The sequence below is a fragment of the Falco rusticolus genome, chromosome 13 (assembly GCF_015220075.1).
Source record: "Falco rusticolus isolate bFalRus1 chromosome 13, bFalRus1.pri, whole genome shotgun sequence".
Taxonomy (NCBI): Eukaryota; Metazoa; Chordata; class Aves; order Falconiformes; family Falconidae; genus Falco; species Falco rusticolus.
The window spans coordinates 24,779,320-24,796,515 of record NC_051199.1 but is presented as its reverse complement, the minus strand read 5'-3'; the positions used below and the strand labels follow the sequence as shown (position 1 = coordinate 24,796,515).

Below are 17,196 nucleotides of genomic sequence, written 5' to 3'. Positions count from 1 at the left end.
TTTTTCGTGGGTTTTTTTTAAATATTTAAAATAGAAGTAATCTTCCTGCATGGTACTGACCGCTGCCTTTACCCATTCATTCTTTCAATGTTCCCAGTAGCAGCTTGCACCAGTGGTACCGGCTCTGGTGCTCTTCATATAAGGGGGACTTAGAAACCCGCTGAGGGGGTGGAGATGTACCCCCGTGCTGCTCGGGCGTGCTGAAGTTGAGAAGTCATGTCGCTGGAAGTGCTCTTAACTAAAATAAGAGTCTGATCTGGGGTCATCACTCTGATTAAAACCATGTAAGATCAGGATCTAGCTCTGCCCTTACCAGAGGCTGTAGCAATTTAATTACGGTGATACAAAATCCCATCTGTTCCCAGAGATGTTAACTCAGTTCAAATAATTTGTGTAAGCCAGGCTGCAGGAACAGGAAAAGAGGCACAGCCGCTGTGCAGACATGGACAAGGGGGACAGCCCAGGTGTTGAGTGCCGGAGGAGAGGGCACTGAGCAAGCAGGGGAAAGGACTGACCAAATTGTTTGGGGTGACGGAGAAGAAATTGAAAACATGGCTGCTAGTCAAGCCTCGGCGGATTAGGGACTGTCCTCTCGTCTTGGTCTACTTCAGCTGGAGAACCCAAGCTGGGCAACGCAGCCATGGGCAAGGATGCTGCAGGTCCCACCCCTCGCCTCCTCCATGTGGGAAGCTGAGGCCAGAGCATTTAAAAGGAGTCAGAAGGAGGATGGCTGTGCTCCACGACGACCCTTTGCCTGCATGGACAAGAGATGGGCAGCAGCGCTAGCATCTGCCTTTAATACCGAGCAGTCTTGAAGGCGTCTCTTGTGTGAACTTTGCATTGCTGCCATCCTATACAATGCACCCAAGGCGGGCAGCGGCGCGGGGCTGGTGGCAGGACACTTGTGCCCATTACATCACAGGCAGGGCACAGGCAGTTGTTGTACGCGCTGGAGAGACGCTATAAGTGCTGCCATTGATGTGTGGGTGCCATGGGCGAAGGGGCGGCGCACAGGCGTGCCAGCTTGTGCAGGCTGCCCGGGGATTGTGGATTGTGCGCCGCTGCCTGCCGCTTTGGCTGGTTAACCCCGGGGCCAGCGGCGGCGGGGGAGACCTCCAAGCAGAAAGCTGCTGGAACACTGCCCAGCCAACGGCCCTGGAGTAAACTGGGAGGGAAAAGCAGAGCAAAACCTGTCTGAGATGCCTGAGGGGGGTGGTGGTGGTGGGGGTGGCAAGGTGCTGGTGCTGCCGGAGGGGCTGGGGCAGTGGTGCCTGACCCAGTGGGGAATAAGCCCTGCTGGGCAGCACTTAACGGGTTTTTTTGCTGCCCAAACCTTGAGGCTGCATCTTGGCATCTTCAGGCATGTGGGGCTGGGGACCCTCGGCAGGGGACAGTGCTGGGGCTCTGCTTGCTCTGCCCATGGTCACAGCTTACCAGCACATGAGCCCAAATCCAGCCCTTGAAAGGCCCAGGACAAGCTGCTCAGAGGAAGGAAGAAGCTGTGTTTCAGGGAAGTGAAGAAAAAACCAAAGAAAGCAAAACAACCCCAGTTGCAGCGGCGGGGAAAACAGACACGTGCACCCGCGGGGTGCAAGGAGATGGGGCCAAGAACGTCACAGGATGTTAGTGCTGGCACCGCAGAGGGGAAGTGTTTGGAGGAAGCACAAAGAATATTAAACTTTTCTAGTTTTTAAAGGATCAAAGCTGAAATACCTGCTTTGCACCCTCCCAAAACACCCCGCTCCCCCGTGGGGTTCTCCGGGGCCAGGCTGGCCATGGTGCTGTTGGCACTTGAAGGCTTTTGGTGCTCATTTGCTGATCTGAGCCTCAAAACAGAGTCAAATATAGTTCTCCTGAACAGAAAAACTGTTCCACGCTGTGCCTAATGTCAGCCATGGAGCGGTGGGAGCGAGCTCTGGTGGCCACCCTGGCATGGAGGTGGTGCTCCCTGATGCCCCAGTGGAGCTCTCCCCAGCTCTACCAGGACCAGCTACTGCTCCCAGTGACGGGGAGCGTGCTGGCAGCCTCCCCACTCCCCAAATAACAGGAATAACAGGAGGGAGCCCATGCACACCCCCGAAGTGGAGAGGTGGCTGCAGCCCCGTGAGCAATGCCTGCCTCCCTGTGGCCCCGGTGCCCATGCAGGGGGGTGACAGCACCGTGACACCCCAGTCACCCCACGGAAAGGTGGGTGCCACCAGCACTGCGAGCAGATGGGAAGACGTTGGTGCTGCCTAGAGCTTCACACTGCAACAGTCAACCTGTGGTCATTGGCTTTAGTTTGGGGTTTTCTTGTATTTTTTATTGTGTAAACTGATAACCATTTTTTTTCCACAACAGTGCAAGTAAATACCAAAGTCAGCCCACGGAAAAGGATCTTCTACAAAGGAAATTTTGCAGCACTTATGGCAAGGTTTGTTCATCTCTAGCTTTGATTTAGCATTGAAAAAATATCGGACCTTCAGGTACTGATTGGCTTAACAAAATTTACATGGAAGTTTTCTTCTGTTTTTTTTTGGTTTGGTCTTTCATTTCAAAGGTTTACATTACTATGGAAACTGATACTAAGACACATCTGTCTCTGGCTTTCTTTAGAAATCCCTTAGTTCCTGTTTGATTTTTAAATGTAAAGGCACACAATAAAGCTTTATGCATTTATTAAAATATACAGATTTTGGTAAATTTAGATTTTTTTTTCTTAGTATCTTGATAATAATATATATATATAGTAGTCAATAACACAATCATTTGAAAATAAAAATCACTCCATAACATATCTGCATATTTTTTTCTTTCTCATGACACACTACAAGATCCCATTGTACAGTGCACCAATGGGCTTCTGGAAACCACAAACAAAAACCAAAACAAAACAACCCAATAGAACAAACTTTTTAACAAATACACCGATTTCATACCAGAACTGCAGAGAATTGTTACACCAGAAAGTACCATCTGCAAAAAAAAGCAAGATATACATCAGAAAGACTGAACAAAACAAAGTGAAGATCATTTACAAGCTGGATTTACAACATCCCACGTCGTTCAGGGAGTGATTTCTCTGCTGTGTGGAGGAATGCCGGCGTGCTGGGCCTCACACCAAGTGGTTGTAACCGTGCGGAGTGAATCTGTGGAGCGACCGAGACCGTACAGAGTCCAGCTGGAAGGGCAGAGGTATTGATGCTCCGTCTGTATCATGCATTGGGCTCCCTGGGGTCCCTCCCAGCGGAGGCGGTCAGGCTGAAGGGCTCTGTGCCTTCACCGGTGGCGGGAGCGGGATGGACACGTTCTGCCCATGTCCTCCCGATGGCTCAGGGGTGTGAGAACCTCCCTGAGGGCACCCAGGGGGAAAGGCTGCATTTGGGGTTATAGCAAAACAAGCACTTGTGCCTCCTCCCAGCATCCGAAGCTGCCCCCCGGGGCCAGCGGTGCCCAGAGGCGGTGGGCACGCCAGAACATTTTGGCTTTGGCAGCTTCTGCTTGTGCCCGTTGAAGACCCTGACACCTGCTACAAGGAAGCGTGCATCTCCAGATGGAGGCTGAACCCGCGTGTCCCCCAGGCACTGCCACCCGCGCAGGTGGGGACACCCCGCTGCAAAGCCCCCTCCCTGGGCACCGGCCACCGGCAAACCCAGGCAAGACCCAACCTGTGGCTCAACCACCTTCTCCTTACACACTTCTGAAAGGTGGGATATGGTGGCCTTGGGAGAAAGATCCGGCTCCCACTCCCCAGCACGGCGAGGGCTGATGGCAGCCCATCTGCATCAGATGGTGCCGTGGCATCAAATGCTGTTTCCCAGTGGTCTTGGGGACGTGGCACAGCCGCCCTGCCCCAGCACTTCCGTGGGAAGGGGAAGGAGGGTGGGAACAGGAGCAGCCAAAGGGCTTCATTTGATGCATGGTTCCAACTGAGAGGTTCCTACTGACACCAAAGAGCAAGGGATCAAGCCCTCGTCAAATTATACGGCATAACTAGAGCAGACATGACAACAGACACTGGTACTGGTAACTGCTCTGCAGCGAGAGATTAAGGCTGCAGAAGGAATAACAGGCTTCGGTTCGACAGGGTACTGGGGCAGGAGGTCGTGGTTCGGCAGATGCCCAAGTACCGTGCAGAAGCAGAACGAAGACTACCTTGGCTATGGTAAGTACAAGAGCTGGTAGGAATTTAGCGTTAATCTTTCTCCCTGAAAATGTAAAGCCAGACCTGCGAGGTGCCATCTCTCTTGGGTACTTCTAAGGCATCAAGGGTGGGAGCGGCCAAGCGTGAGTGAGAGGTGACCTTCGCGAGAGGCACTCGGCACCGCCAGGAAGGTTTCCTGAGCTGGCCCGTCAGCGGTGTGCACATTGCAAACAGCTTTTCAGTGGGACATACTTGGGATTTCTGCTTGTAGAAGTGTGGTAGAGGCAGGCAGCGGGAGGGGATGCTAGATCAAAGCTTCCAGGTCCTTCTGCCAAATCCTTGCTCCCATCCTGAAGCCCTGGCAGAGGCCAAACTTCCCTTGACTTGCCTGGGGTGCTCTGGATTAAGATCTGCAGAATCAGATGCTCTTTTCCACTGGGAAAAGGACTGTAGTTTGTCACCATTTGGGACAGGACCTGCAGGGAAACTTCTGCAGCCACGGGCAGAGCCTCTCCGTCGAGCCCTTGAGCGCCGGGACCGACGGGGACAGGCATGGGTCCAGGCACTCTCAGCACGCAGCAACCCGCTTGCCTGCAGAGGATGCCAGGCAGGCTCCATGCTGTGTTTTGGGGAGCTGAGCCTCATCCAGTGAACCAAAGGGTTAATGGTTCTCAGCATCATATGTTGCAAATCCTTCCTCATGCCCCTACCAATGTTAAATTGTCCCCTAGAACGCCAGCATCAGCCCCTGGTATTGGGGGCTGGTCTGGGCTGCTCCAGGGGAGCCCTGGGGATGGATCCAGCTGCAGCCTTTGGAGGAGGATGGGTGTCACTGTCTGATGGGGTTTTCCCTTCATTATTATTTATTTATTTAAAAAGATGTTCCTCCATTGCAGTGTTTTATACTATGCATGTTGGTGATGGGCTCCAGAGCTGGACCTGCTGTCAGCACAGCTGCCCTCTGTGCTGCGGGAGACGGTGGCTGCCACCAAACCCCATCACCACCGATGCTGCTGCAGGGATGCTGGTGGCAGGGAACGTTCCGTCACTGCTGGGGGTCAGAGCCATGCTTGGGCTATACTGAAAGGTTTAACTATGAGAAACACCCACCTGCCGACCGGTTCTGCCCTGCGAGCCACCAGCTCTGTTTGGTTTCAAACTGAAATACCGACACTTATAGAACAAGCAGTGTTTCAGTGTTTTTCATACAGCATCCACCAAGCCAGGGTCAGAAGCAGAGAAAATGGTACAAGGTGGAGACAGCAGCAGGGAGGGAGATTTCAGCAGCTGAGTCCTTTCCTTTTGCCACACACGGCCCAGCCCTGCCGAGACACGGCTGACCTGTGGATGATGCGGTTCTGCAGGGCTATGGATGCGTTCCTGAAGCACTCAGGCCAGAGTGAGCACTGGAATGTGCCCACCACAGTGAGGGAATTGCAGCACAGTCACTTTTGTAGAAGACACAATGTGGTGGAAACAATGCCCAGCCTCAGAGATGCTCAGAGAAACGGTGTGTGGTCCTCATTGACCTCTTGCACAAGGTGGGTTGGGCCAAGAGTGGGTCACAGCTCTTGCTGTGACCAGCATTGGGACCATGCTCCCAACTGCAGGTTCCAGATGCTTGGCCATGCTGGGACCTCAAGGTTTGATTGAGACAGGAACTAATTTTGAATCACAGTATTTGGGTTGCCTGGGGATGGACACGGGGGGTAGCACTGCTGTGTGCACCAAGTGCCTTTGCTCCAGAACGGGCCATGGAAATGCTCTGTGATGAGACCAGCATCTCTGGATCCACCTCTGAGTGACTCCCTCAAAAGGGGTTTGTCCATCTCCATTTCATACCTACCTACCTGTCTGTCCCTCTGGCTCAGCTGTTACTTCTAGGTGGTTCAAAGGAAAAAAACACACATGCTAAGAAAGTGCCAAAAATCTAAGAGTGGCATCCCACCGTTGTGGCCATTGGGTGGACGTTCCCCAGGGACAACTTGTGTCATCCCCTCACACAGCTCCTTCCACCTCCCAACACCCTCCCAGTTTGGCACATCTCCCACTCCACCACCTCCACCAGTGTGGCTGGTGCCAGGAGATCAGCCTGCGCCGGGGCATCAGCCAGCATTCAGCACAGCGAGACCTGACCGGTGGAGTGGGACGGGCCACGAGTGTGTTTGGTTTGGGGTCAACGGCAGTTGCAGAGTGTGTCCCGAGAACCAGAGGAGAGCGGGGTGGTGGTGGAGGACCCGGGGAGGATGGGGCAGGACAGGGGAGCCACAGGGACCTTTCCTCATTGCCTGGGTGGTGCGGTGCCCCGCTGCCTGCCCCACTACTCAGGCGAGTAGTCCAACTCGTCGTTGGCGATGAGAGCCTCTGACGGCGGTTTGTGCCTGCCTTTGCTTTTCGACCTGCTACTCGTCCGATGGCTTTCCTTTGCTCCCGCCATTTGCTGGTACGAGAGGGCCTTGTCCTCAGAGGGGTCCCAGCCCGGGTAGCCCTCACCCTCAGTGGCGTAGGAGAAGCTGTCGTCCACAGAGAAAGGGTCGACGTCCACGTCATAGCGCTGGTATGTGCTCTGATGGAGGGCCTCCTCCCGGGCGCTGATCTCCAGCGTGCTGTTCCACATCCCGTAGCCAAAGTAGATGAGCAGACCTGTGGTGGGCGAGAGGGAGAGTGTTGGACCCCAGCCACCCGCACCAGCCCCGTGTTCCCACATACAACATCACTACAAACACGCCATGCCCCAGCGATGCCCACGCCGGGCGTGGGTCGGGGATGCAGCCCAGCTCAGCGCCAGCCTCCTCCCACCCAGCGCCGGCTGGCTTCAGCCGATGCGCGATAAGCCTAAGTAAATATTCCCATATTTTTTAAGCTAGTGCACGGTGCAGTTGATGTCTGCTCTTCGAAGCTGCTGAGTTTGTGTTGTCGGACTGCCAGCTGTGACCCAAGGGCTATATGTTTTAAACATCAGCTGGGATGCTGCTGCCACATGACAGTGCCATCTGCATCTTCCATGGGACAGCGGCTCCCAGCAGACAGACGTGTGGAGGCTCCTGAGTGCCAACAGCCCCCACGCTTCCACCCGGTTGCCCTCCCGGCTACCCTTTTCTCTCTGAAGTTTTCTCATGCTCTCAGTCTCTCTCCTGCTGGTGTTCACAGCCACGTGTGCCCAGGGGTTGTAAGGATGAGTGTACTCGGTACTAAAACAGCTCTGAAACCCTGTTCTCCTCCCTGCGGGGTTTTTGTTTCATCTTCCCCCGCTAGCCCTACCTGATCTCACCCTCCTGCACCAACGCTTTCCCCAGAGGCAAATGCATCTCGTTTCCAGTGGGTCCTGGGATTAAACTACCCCAGAGGTGTGCATAGAGAAACCCAGACTTCACATCCCGTGGACTGGCCACAAGGAACTTGTGAGGTTAAATCCAGAGTCTGTGTGGCAGGACCACACACGTCTGCTAGAGAAATAAATGGGATGTGCCTCCCCCAACAGGCAAGCAGCCATGGATGGGGCTGGTGGAGCCCATCACACCTTAATGGAGCAGCTTAATTGAGTCATTGCAATTGCTGGCAGCTGAAGAGATATTAGATGCACCCACAGGAGAAAGTATTTAATCACAGCAGATAAAGTTGCTGCTGTGGAGTCATCTTTGCTTGTGGGTGGGAAGGATTCCCCTGGATTTGCAGCTTCACCTATTGCCTTTGAGGGTCAAAAAAAAACCCCAAGCGTGTCTTCTTCAGCCCCAAGAGTGAACATAGCAGCTACTGCCCAACAGGTTGGCCTGGCGTTTGGGGAGTTGCAGAGTTGGAGTTTTGCTATGGGACCTCAGTCATGCAGGACTGGCTCAGGATAACTACAGCCCTCACCCCAAAGCAAAAGGAGGAATGGTAAAATGGAGCAAAAATGTGGTAGCAGCCCCCACAAAGGAAACCGTGAGACTACTCTAAACTCTCTGAGACGCCAGAGAGAGATCCAAGGTCTGTTTGTGTCATCTCCTGGCTCTTCCAACTGAGCTCAAACGTCTACAAATGGCAGAAGGCACCTGAGAAAAGCATGAAGGCTGGTGAGCCGGTGTGGTGGCCCATGCCTGCCCACCCCTGCTCCAGGAGGAGTGATTCCTGCCTTTACGGGAGGTGGCAGCTGACTGTGACCTTCGCATCAATCCTCATTCTCTTTCCTCAGACCCTTCTGCCTCTCAACCCAGGACCCTGATGCCTGCTCTCAAAGGGAAGGGCTGCTGGTGGGATATTTGGCCAGGAATGGTCCTTTTGGGTGCTGACACCATGCTCAGTGTCTGTTGTCTGCAACTGGGGCTCCTGTGGGCTGCTGCAATGTATATGTTTACCCATAGGGTTATTATTTCTCTGAAGAGTCCTTGGTTTTGGTATTGTCTTGTTGCTTCAGTTCTTTATAGTCCAGACTTGGGAGCCTTCAGGAGGAGCTATGAGAGCTTCTCTGTTTCTCTTGGGTTTGTGGACTAAGCAGGTTGCAATGTAAAGCAAAGGGAAACTGTGGGTGTGCCGGGCTCCTGGCCTAAATATGGCCAAAAAAAAGTCCCCAACTAAGTCTGTGAGTCCTGAGATCTCCCTGCCACAAAGCTAAGGGCTCAGACCAAGAAAAGGAGATAGAGTCCACAGATCCCTTGGCTCTGTCTCTCCCAGGGCTGTTGGGGTTGGGCAGCTCTGGGCTTTGGAAACGCAGCGCTGAGATTTTGGTGTGGGCTGCTGAAGAGCTCAAGTGGGTGAAATAGCAGGAAAGCAGGCACATTTCTGTAGGAAACCTGCCTGTGAGGCAATTTCCAGAGCCCACCTACTTTGCATCAAAAGACTCATCAAAACAGTCACCTTTGCAAGGAGCAGTTTACTTTCATCAAAGTGACATTTTCTGGAGGTGTGATTTTCCATTTAGCTGTGGTTTGAGGGCTTGAATAACCGAGGTTTCCAAGAACTTCAGGATGACAAGGGGCAAACACAAAGGACTGGGTACGTCCCAGCTGAAGAAGCATCAGCCTAAGCACTCTAATTAGGGAAGTTATTATTAACACCCTTGCAAGAGTGTCAGTTAAAAAATTAAAATAAATGAATCTGGGACTCACCCACAAAACACCAGACGGCAAATCGGATCCACGTGACTGTGGAGAGCTTCAGCATGAGATAGATGTTCACCAGCATAGCGAAGGCAGGGACGAAGGGCAGGCAAGGTGCCATGTAGGGCAGCTTCTTGGGGTTTTCCGGCTGCTGCAAGATCACAAACACCAGCACGACGATCAGCAGGACCATCAGCACGACAAGGAGGACAGCCCACCAGCTCTGTTCAGAGATGTAGTCTGCCCCGAAAATGATGAAGGAGCAGAAGATGACCATCAGGACGAAGAGCAGGAGCACGCAGGTGGTGACGGTGTGGCCGGTGGCCGCCGTGGGGCGGTCCATTTTCCCCGGCAGTCCGAGGTGGATGCGCATGGTGTAGTAGCGAGGGCCGATCAACTTCTTCAGCTTGATGAGGTAGATGTTCTCAGACTCATCTGCCTCTATCCCTGAGGTCATGTCGACTGTGCCGTAATTGGGGTGATTCACGTTGTAGGTGGATTTATCTGATTTCCCAATTAGCATCTCGTTATCCCCCAGCGATGGCAGATTTTTGGCCCCACACGTGTTGGTCGGTGGACCGGTGAACTCTTCTCCTTCGCTCCCTGGGGAGCAAGCTTCCTTCTCACAGTCGGCCAGGATGCCCTCCTTCTTCTTGGTGTGCTCCTCAGAAAGGAATTTGACGAAGCCGTCGATGTCGCTCTCGGGCTGGTATCGGAGGAGCAGGACGCAGACGGAGACCAGCGTGTAGGCGAGCAGCGTGCCGATGGACATCATTTCTATCAGGTCTCGCAGGCTGACCAGCAAGGAGAGCAAAGCTGCGAGGAATCCAGAGACAATACAAGCCACTACGGGAGTTTCCGTGTAAGAACTGACGTGGGACAAAAATCTGGAGTGTGAAACAGTCGCAGAAAGTTAGAATTGCAGATCGCAGTGGTTCCCTGTTGCAATAACCCTTACCTGGCTGGAGGGGCCAGGCTCAGAGCTGTGATCCCTTCGGCTCTTACTGCTTTTTGGAGCTTAGACTCGTGACAGCTGGGGACTGGAAATACTGCTGAGGCTGGATCTGGAGTTAAATCTAGGTCTAACCAGCTCTGGAATGGGCACTTGGACACTTGCAAATAAGTGCCAAGGGTTTACACATGTAAGCTGCTCTCCTTTGCACATAACTCTTGAATTAAACACCCATGCTTTCATGAGCTGGACCCCTAGGTGCCAGCACCAAATGAGACACTTTTGCATAGGCCACTCCTGACTTTCTCCCTCCAGGATTTTGCTTTGGTGCATGCCCCATTCTGCAAGCATGGAGTCTGTGGGCACCCACTGCTCCCTGCAGTGATGGTACTGGGCTGTCGAGGCACAGCACGGACCCCATCCCCCCAGCACACCTCCCCTCTGGGTCCCAAGGGGGCAAAAATAAATGCCAGCAGGGGCACAACTGACCTGAAGAGCAACCCGTCACCAGCCATGGCGTAAATGACTCTGGGCATTGGGAAGAGGGAGCCCAGCAAGCTGACAGTCAGGCCGGCCACAGACCCAATGGCAACGATGAACTTGGCTGCATGGAAGCCATGGGCCACAAACATTTCCATCAGTGGAGACTCAGTGTCGATGGCATCATAGGGCACCATCAGCGTGAGGATGATGCTCACCTGGGGGAGGCGAGAGGAGCAGGACACAGGTGTCAGCAGCAGCTCCAGGGGCTGCTGGGGACCTGCAGGGTGCGGGGGCTGCTTCTGAAGGGTAGAAAGCCAAAAAATGTCATGTTTGATTGGGACTGTATCTCTGTGTCCCCTGCGGAGGGCATATAAAGTGCTGGAGGTAAGGTCCATACATGCTTTGCTGTGGGGTGGTTAATCCAGGGGAATGCGGGGCCTTGGTCTCTGCCATCCAAAGGCAAGAAGGTGGCACCTTGCACCTTGCTGCAGTGGTGATGCTGGAGGCTGTGGGGCTCGGTGGGGTTAGGGATGCTCGTGCTGGCCATGTTCCTGTGTGGGGACAGTGCTGCCCTGAGTCACACACGCCCCATGGGACAGACCCACACTCCCAGATGGCATTGCTTAGGGCAACACCCTGATCCTATCTGAGCCAAAGAGATGCTGGTTTCGAGGGGAGCCCACCACGCTGCAGGAGAGGCAGTGAGTGAGTTTCTTTGGAACAATCACAACAATAATTTTTTTCTCCTTTGTGATTCAATTTTGCTCTTTTACAGGGAAAATCCCTGAGTACAGGCGTGCATTTATTGGGGTGCAGAGCAGCTGAATATCTCGCATGGCCACCCCTGCCCATCCTTCCTTTCACATGGACCCTCTCCCATATCTCCAGCAGAGGCAGTGCTGCTTTTCCCAAAAACACAAAGAAAAGTTGCTGCAAGGCTGGATGTAAAAATAGGTGTGGGTGGGCATGAGGTATCAGTCAAAACCCAGCTGCCATCACCCCCCTGCAGCCGGCAGAAGGATCTCGGCAGGGTGACCAGAGCCTGGGGACAGGCTGGGCTGGGGCCGAGGGGAGCCTCGGCAGGACGGTGCGGTCACACGAAGCACAGCTGGTGTCTCGGCTCCCTCCAAAGAAAGGGCCCTTGTCCAAGCATCTGAGCGTCAGACTGGCACCCTGGCTCATGGGGCAGGGGAGCCACGCAGATGCCCAGAAGGGACGTGCTATGTATAGATACTGATTTTTTAGATATGTGTGTATATATATATATATGCATTAATATATATTTATGTACATTTATGTATGTATAACCAGTACTTACGGACACGTATGCTGTCAAGCATGTGACAAGGGAGGCCGTGATGGCGTAGGGGATGGAGGTGTTTGGGTTCTTTGCTTCTTCTCCCGTGGTAGCGATGATGTCGAAGCCGATGAAGGCATAGAAACACGTTGCAGCCCCTTTGAGCACCTGCGTGGAAGATGGAGTGCCTGAGTGCCAGGAGGGGGTCTGGCACCCAGCCAGGGATGGGGAACTCCACAAAACATGAAGGAGCCCAGTTCTGCCTTGCCTGAGCTAAAGGGTGAGCAGGGGCAGGTCAGGGGTGCACACACAGAGCTGGGCATTCCCACCTAGGGACAGACCCTGGGAGCACCCACAACTCAGAGATCTGGTCTTGGGAAAAGATTTTAACGTGTGGTCTGAGTCACTGGAGGCATCTGCAGCTTGCTCATGGTGCACCATGACCCTGTGCCTGCGCGGTGCTCGATCTGCTGGGAGATCCTGGTGGCAACAGGGGAGACAATCAGCCAGTTTCAGGTTTGCTTCACAATTCACCGCCCCAAATCTGTTTATATATTAGTAGGGATCTGGAGCATGTTTACACGTTCCATCTTATCCAGATGTCTCATGTGGCAGCAAGATCCGCTAGCAGAGGAAGCAGAAGAGAGCAGCCACAGTCAGATGTGTGCCGCTTTCCAAACAACTTCTGTTTTGCTTGGAAGCTGCCGACAGGTTAGGAGCACACGCTGGAGCACTTGGATGAGGATTTATTTGTACTGTTTAGTTATTTTTTAAAGCGATTTTTTAAAACATACGATATTAGCAAGGACATTAATATGAAAGAAACACTGAAGCAGGGTAAAAACTGTGTGGCTGAGTGAGCTAATTTGCCGTTGTGAAACACTCGCATGCATCTAGCTAGCTAGCTGGGTACCACGTGTCCATCACACCTGTCATCTCAGCTGTCTACTGATGGAGCACACAGTAAAACTCACCTCTTTTGGGGGACTACCTGTAATTATCTTTTCTAATTATCCCCCATGCTTCTGGGGAGCTCATGTCTGTGGTGTGGTGAATTTACTTTTACAAACAATTTGGGAGACGAACAAGCAGCTGAAAATGATGGGAAGACCCTATCAGTTTTGATGTGTTTTGGATATGTATGTTTTAAAACCATGGGGGTTTTTTTGCCAGGAGGTATTTGGTGAGTTGAATTGGAGAAAAACAGCTATTTTCTACTTTCTCCTTTCCATTTCTATTGTATGGCATAGAAAGCCAAGAACAATCCAAAGGTAAATACAACCTCTGCTCTCAAATAAGCCTCAGTGCTCCTCTCCTCATTGTTGTTCCCTGGCAGAGAGTTACTGATTTACTGAAGGGAGGTGCAAGGACTGTATGGCAGCTCGGGACCCTTTCGATAATCAGGATTCTTGGTTTACTTTACTTTCTTGCTTATTTTTCTGCACAAAACCCCGATGGAGTCAAGCAGTGTAAATCTGAGAAATTATCTTGGGTTTAGGCCAGCTGAGATATTTTCAGTCTCTGTTCATCCTTGGATAAAAACCAGTGCAAGCAAGCTAAAAAAGCCAAATATGTCCAAATTCTCAGTAAGCTTTGAGGGAACATCCATAAAATAAGTACTGGCAGGTGGCATTATGAAGTGCTCAAAACAAATGCTTGAGAACATTGTTGTTGAAAACCAGCCAACACAAGTATTTCCCCCTCCGCAGAGGCTGAGCGAGCTCCTCCTGAGCGCCCTGTCTCGGGTGGCCACTGCATTTTGCTCCATTGCCCGGCAATGAGCGGCATTTCCTAGGGGAGGGACCCACGCGGAGTTTGGCTCTCCAGGAGGACGTTTTGGAAAAGTTTATTCTAAGAGGTGGCAGGAGATACAGGCAAAGCATTGCCATACTCCTTGGGTTTGGTTTGGTGGAGTGAGGGGGTCTGGATCCAAGTCTGCAGTGCTGGAAGCTGAAGGTCCCCGGCCAAAGTCCAGCTGGGTTTAACAGGGTTGAGATTTGGGGAGTGCTGTGGAAGTAGGGTGCGTATAGCACGGGCAGAGACGAGTGTGTGGCAGCTGGGTGGCACCGCTTAGGTCTGTGTGTCCCTCCGTGCACCCAGGACTTACCCCCGGCCATCCAAACGGCAGGAATTGCCCTTCAGACCAGTTGTCACCCTTGACATAGAAGAGACCGGCAATCATGATGAAGATCCAGACTGCCAGGTTAATGATGTTGAGCACGTTGTTCAGCCCCACCGAGTTCTTCACCCCCATGGCCACGATGATGGTGACGACGACAGCAATGACCAGAGCAAGAAGGTCAGGGTACGACTCCTCTCCTTTCCCTAGGTAAGAGAAAAGAGGTGTCTAACTCTCCAACCACAGCTGTGCACCCCAGAAACTCTGCGGGGACCTTGGCAGAACTGCTCGGTCTCATTGCAAAGGTGGTGTCCAGGTGCCCCTGCCTCCGCTAGCTCAAATTGTTTTATTAAGGTGATAAATCTTGATGCCTCAAGACACTGTTTGGAGTCTGGGGAGGGCAGCAAACAAATGACCAGGTCCCAATTTACAAAACATGTATCTGCCAAGTAGTAATTAAAAATTAATTAAACAGTAAGTTTTCATGCCACGGGTGCAGGACAGCTAGCTGTTTACCTTACTGGTAGGAACTATGAAGTATTGCTGGAACTGCTGGTTATACAGAACCACCAGAGCCCTGAGTTCCTACATGGAGTAGTGCAGGCACCGGCTTGTACCCTCTAACAAGGCTCTGCGTGTGCCTTACCGGGACCGAGCAGAGCACCCGCACTGGGTGAAGTGCCCCCATGCTGTCGTTAGCTTCTGACATTCGACTAGTTTTTCTGGATGCTTACTCTGCTAAACACCAGCTCATCCCGACGGGGTTCCAAGGTATTGTGTACCCCATCCCCCTTAATCCTGTCTGTGAACCAGACGGCAAAGGCAAAGTACCAGAGGCAGATGGATGGTAAATAATGAATGAAGCTTAATACTCATGTCTGATTTTTTATGAGCTTCCAGTTACTTTTCAGGCCCTAATTAGTGCAGGCAGCTACACATGGCATGACGCACCTAGCCCGTTCAACGTCCCAACGCTGTTGATCATCCAGCGGCTGATGGTGTGGTTGGCCAGCGAGTCGAACATGCTGCTGAGGGCGCTGGCACCCGCGGCCGTGCCGATCAGGTACTCCAGGATGAGGTTCCAGCCGATGAAGAACGCCACGAACTCCCCCACTGTCACGTAGCTGTAGGTGTAGGCAGAGCCTGTGGTCTTGGGAACCCGCACGCCAAACTCAGCGTAGCAAACACCTGTTTAGAAAAATACAAAGTAACATAAGGAAAATGTGCTTGGAAAAGGAAAAAGTAAAACTGCCTTGGTCCCACCTGCCTGGAGGTGCCAGGGGGTACCTAGGGCTGTGGCCACCATCATGAGCCCAGAGACATCGCAGGGGGCAATGGTGACCCTCCTTCTCCAGTTGCTTGGCTTAAAAACCAGCCCGTTTTCCCATTAAGATGAAGCTGTGATTGTTTGTTTGTTTGTTTTTCCTGAGGATACGCAGTTCAAACTAGCCAAACCTTTACAGCCTGTTGTAGAAGAGCCTTCTCACAGGTGCATGCCTCTGATGGCCAGCTGCAGCCCCCAAAAACCAAAGCTGGGGGGAATTCATGCACAGGGAGCAGAACTGGGCAGCGCCGGTGGTGCGGTCCTTGGGGCCCTGTTTCCTTGCAGTAGCTTTGACAGTGATAGATACCTCTCCTTCCCCATCCAACAGTGACACCATAATGTGATTTTTGCCATTTTCCTGGGATTTTATCGAATGCTTTGTTTGTGGTATCAGTATTTTGACAAGCTCCCAGCACTTTTGGCTGCAGAAACCATCACAGCCCTGGGGTTTGCCAGGCAAAGGTGGTTACAGTGAGACCTGCCAGGGAACAGTGTTTGGGTTTCTCCAAAGCACCGTGGGGCACAAGGAGGTCAGGAATGGTTATAGTCATTGCATGGGATCCATGCAAGATGCCACAGGAGGGCTCACACAAGGCTACACCTCTCCCTGCCCCAGCTGTGCAATCTCCAGATGCCTATCTCGGGTCATTGCTGTGCAGATCCAGGCACCAGCACTCAGGCACCAGGCATTGCTCTCATTCCTACTGTTGTAAGAAGAGTTTGAAGCCATCTTACATAGAGAATGTAAGTTATTTTAACACTTTAAAATATTACATAGAAGTCCCATTCTGAAGAGCACTTGCAAAACTGACTTTGTAGAAGAAGAAAAGCAAGAAGTATTTAACTGGAACTGTTTGGGAGGAGATTTCAGTGGACTTTCTTTCCAAACTCCTTGTGTACTTACTGTGTCAGGATACTTTTCAATAAAACCCTGACCCTGACACATTGTTGTCTTAAAACAACCATTAGCTTTTATTTAAGAGGAACTGATGGACTTAGTGGTAAACTACCCAAATATTAGAACAAGTGCTGGAACGATGCGCTGTGTCCTGCGTGTTTAGCACTGATTAAGCCCCTGCCCTAAAGACCCCTGTTCAGCTCATAGGAGTTAATGGGTTAGGGCTGTTATTATCATTGTGTAAACACGCAGTAATTATTATGGAGTTCTTTATCAGCTGCTATTCTCTATTTAGAAGATAATAATTGCTTCAAATTTGTGATCAGTTCAGTATAGAGAGAAGAAATGTTACAAGGTCACCACTCTTACTGTAGGTGCAGTTTTTTACACAGCACAAACACAGAACTATTGAACCCCTAGGCTGAATTTAGTGGTGCTTCTTTTCTTGGTATTAGAGGTTTCTCATATTCCGTTCACTAACTTGCATGCACGATGCTGGCAGTGCTTTGCAACAGGACCCTTCACAACTCGATTTCTGTAAAGCAGACCCAACTGCAGGAGCGGCAAGACATCCCCACCATCCAGCCCTACAGACAGTCATTATTCAAAGCTGATGAAAAATGCATGTGCTCGGCAAAGGCAAGACATTCACCGATAACTAGAGGCCTGAATGATTTATGAAACAGGTGCTCTGATAGGGACAAGTATCTAGTTTCTCTCTTTGATGGCCTTAAAAATCATATAATCTTTCTTGGAGGCAGCTCTGCTTTTAGCCAATGACAAGATAAGGATACAGGATGATAATGGCAGACCAAAGACATTAATATGTATAAAATGTTTGTGTTTTCAATTACTCTATTAGGATCCCAGAACAGAAGAGTAATCTTCCACTGTGCATCAGGTCCAGCAATACGTTGTGGATATT

The 17,196-nt window shown here is 51.7% G+C and overlaps 1 protein-coding gene across 1 annotated transcript in view; it reads right to left on the bottom strand.

Moving 5' to 3' along the window:
• Nucleotides 1-2,710: 2,710 nt before the first annotated feature.
• The window catches only part of SLC7A14 (solute carrier family 7 member 14), a 33,444-nt gene continuing 18,958 nt past the window's right edge, over nucleotides 2,711-17,196 (bottom strand). Inside the window, exons 3-8 of the mRNA XM_037407555.1 lie at nucleotides 15,001-15,237; nucleotides 14,038-14,255; nucleotides 11,952-12,098; nucleotides 10,640-10,848; nucleotides 9,208-10,085; nucleotides 2,711-6,766 (exon numbers count right to left, since the gene is read on the bottom strand). Of these exons, the coding sequence (XP_037263452.1) occupies nucleotides 6,444-6,766; nucleotides 9,208-10,085; nucleotides 10,640-10,848; nucleotides 11,952-12,098; nucleotides 14,038-14,255; nucleotides 15,001-15,237 (2,012 nt within the window). The 3' untranslated portion in view covers nucleotides 2,711-6,443. The remainder of the gene's footprint in view (nucleotides 6,767-9,207; nucleotides 10,086-10,639; nucleotides 10,849-11,951; nucleotides 12,099-14,037; nucleotides 14,256-15,000; nucleotides 15,238-17,196) is intronic.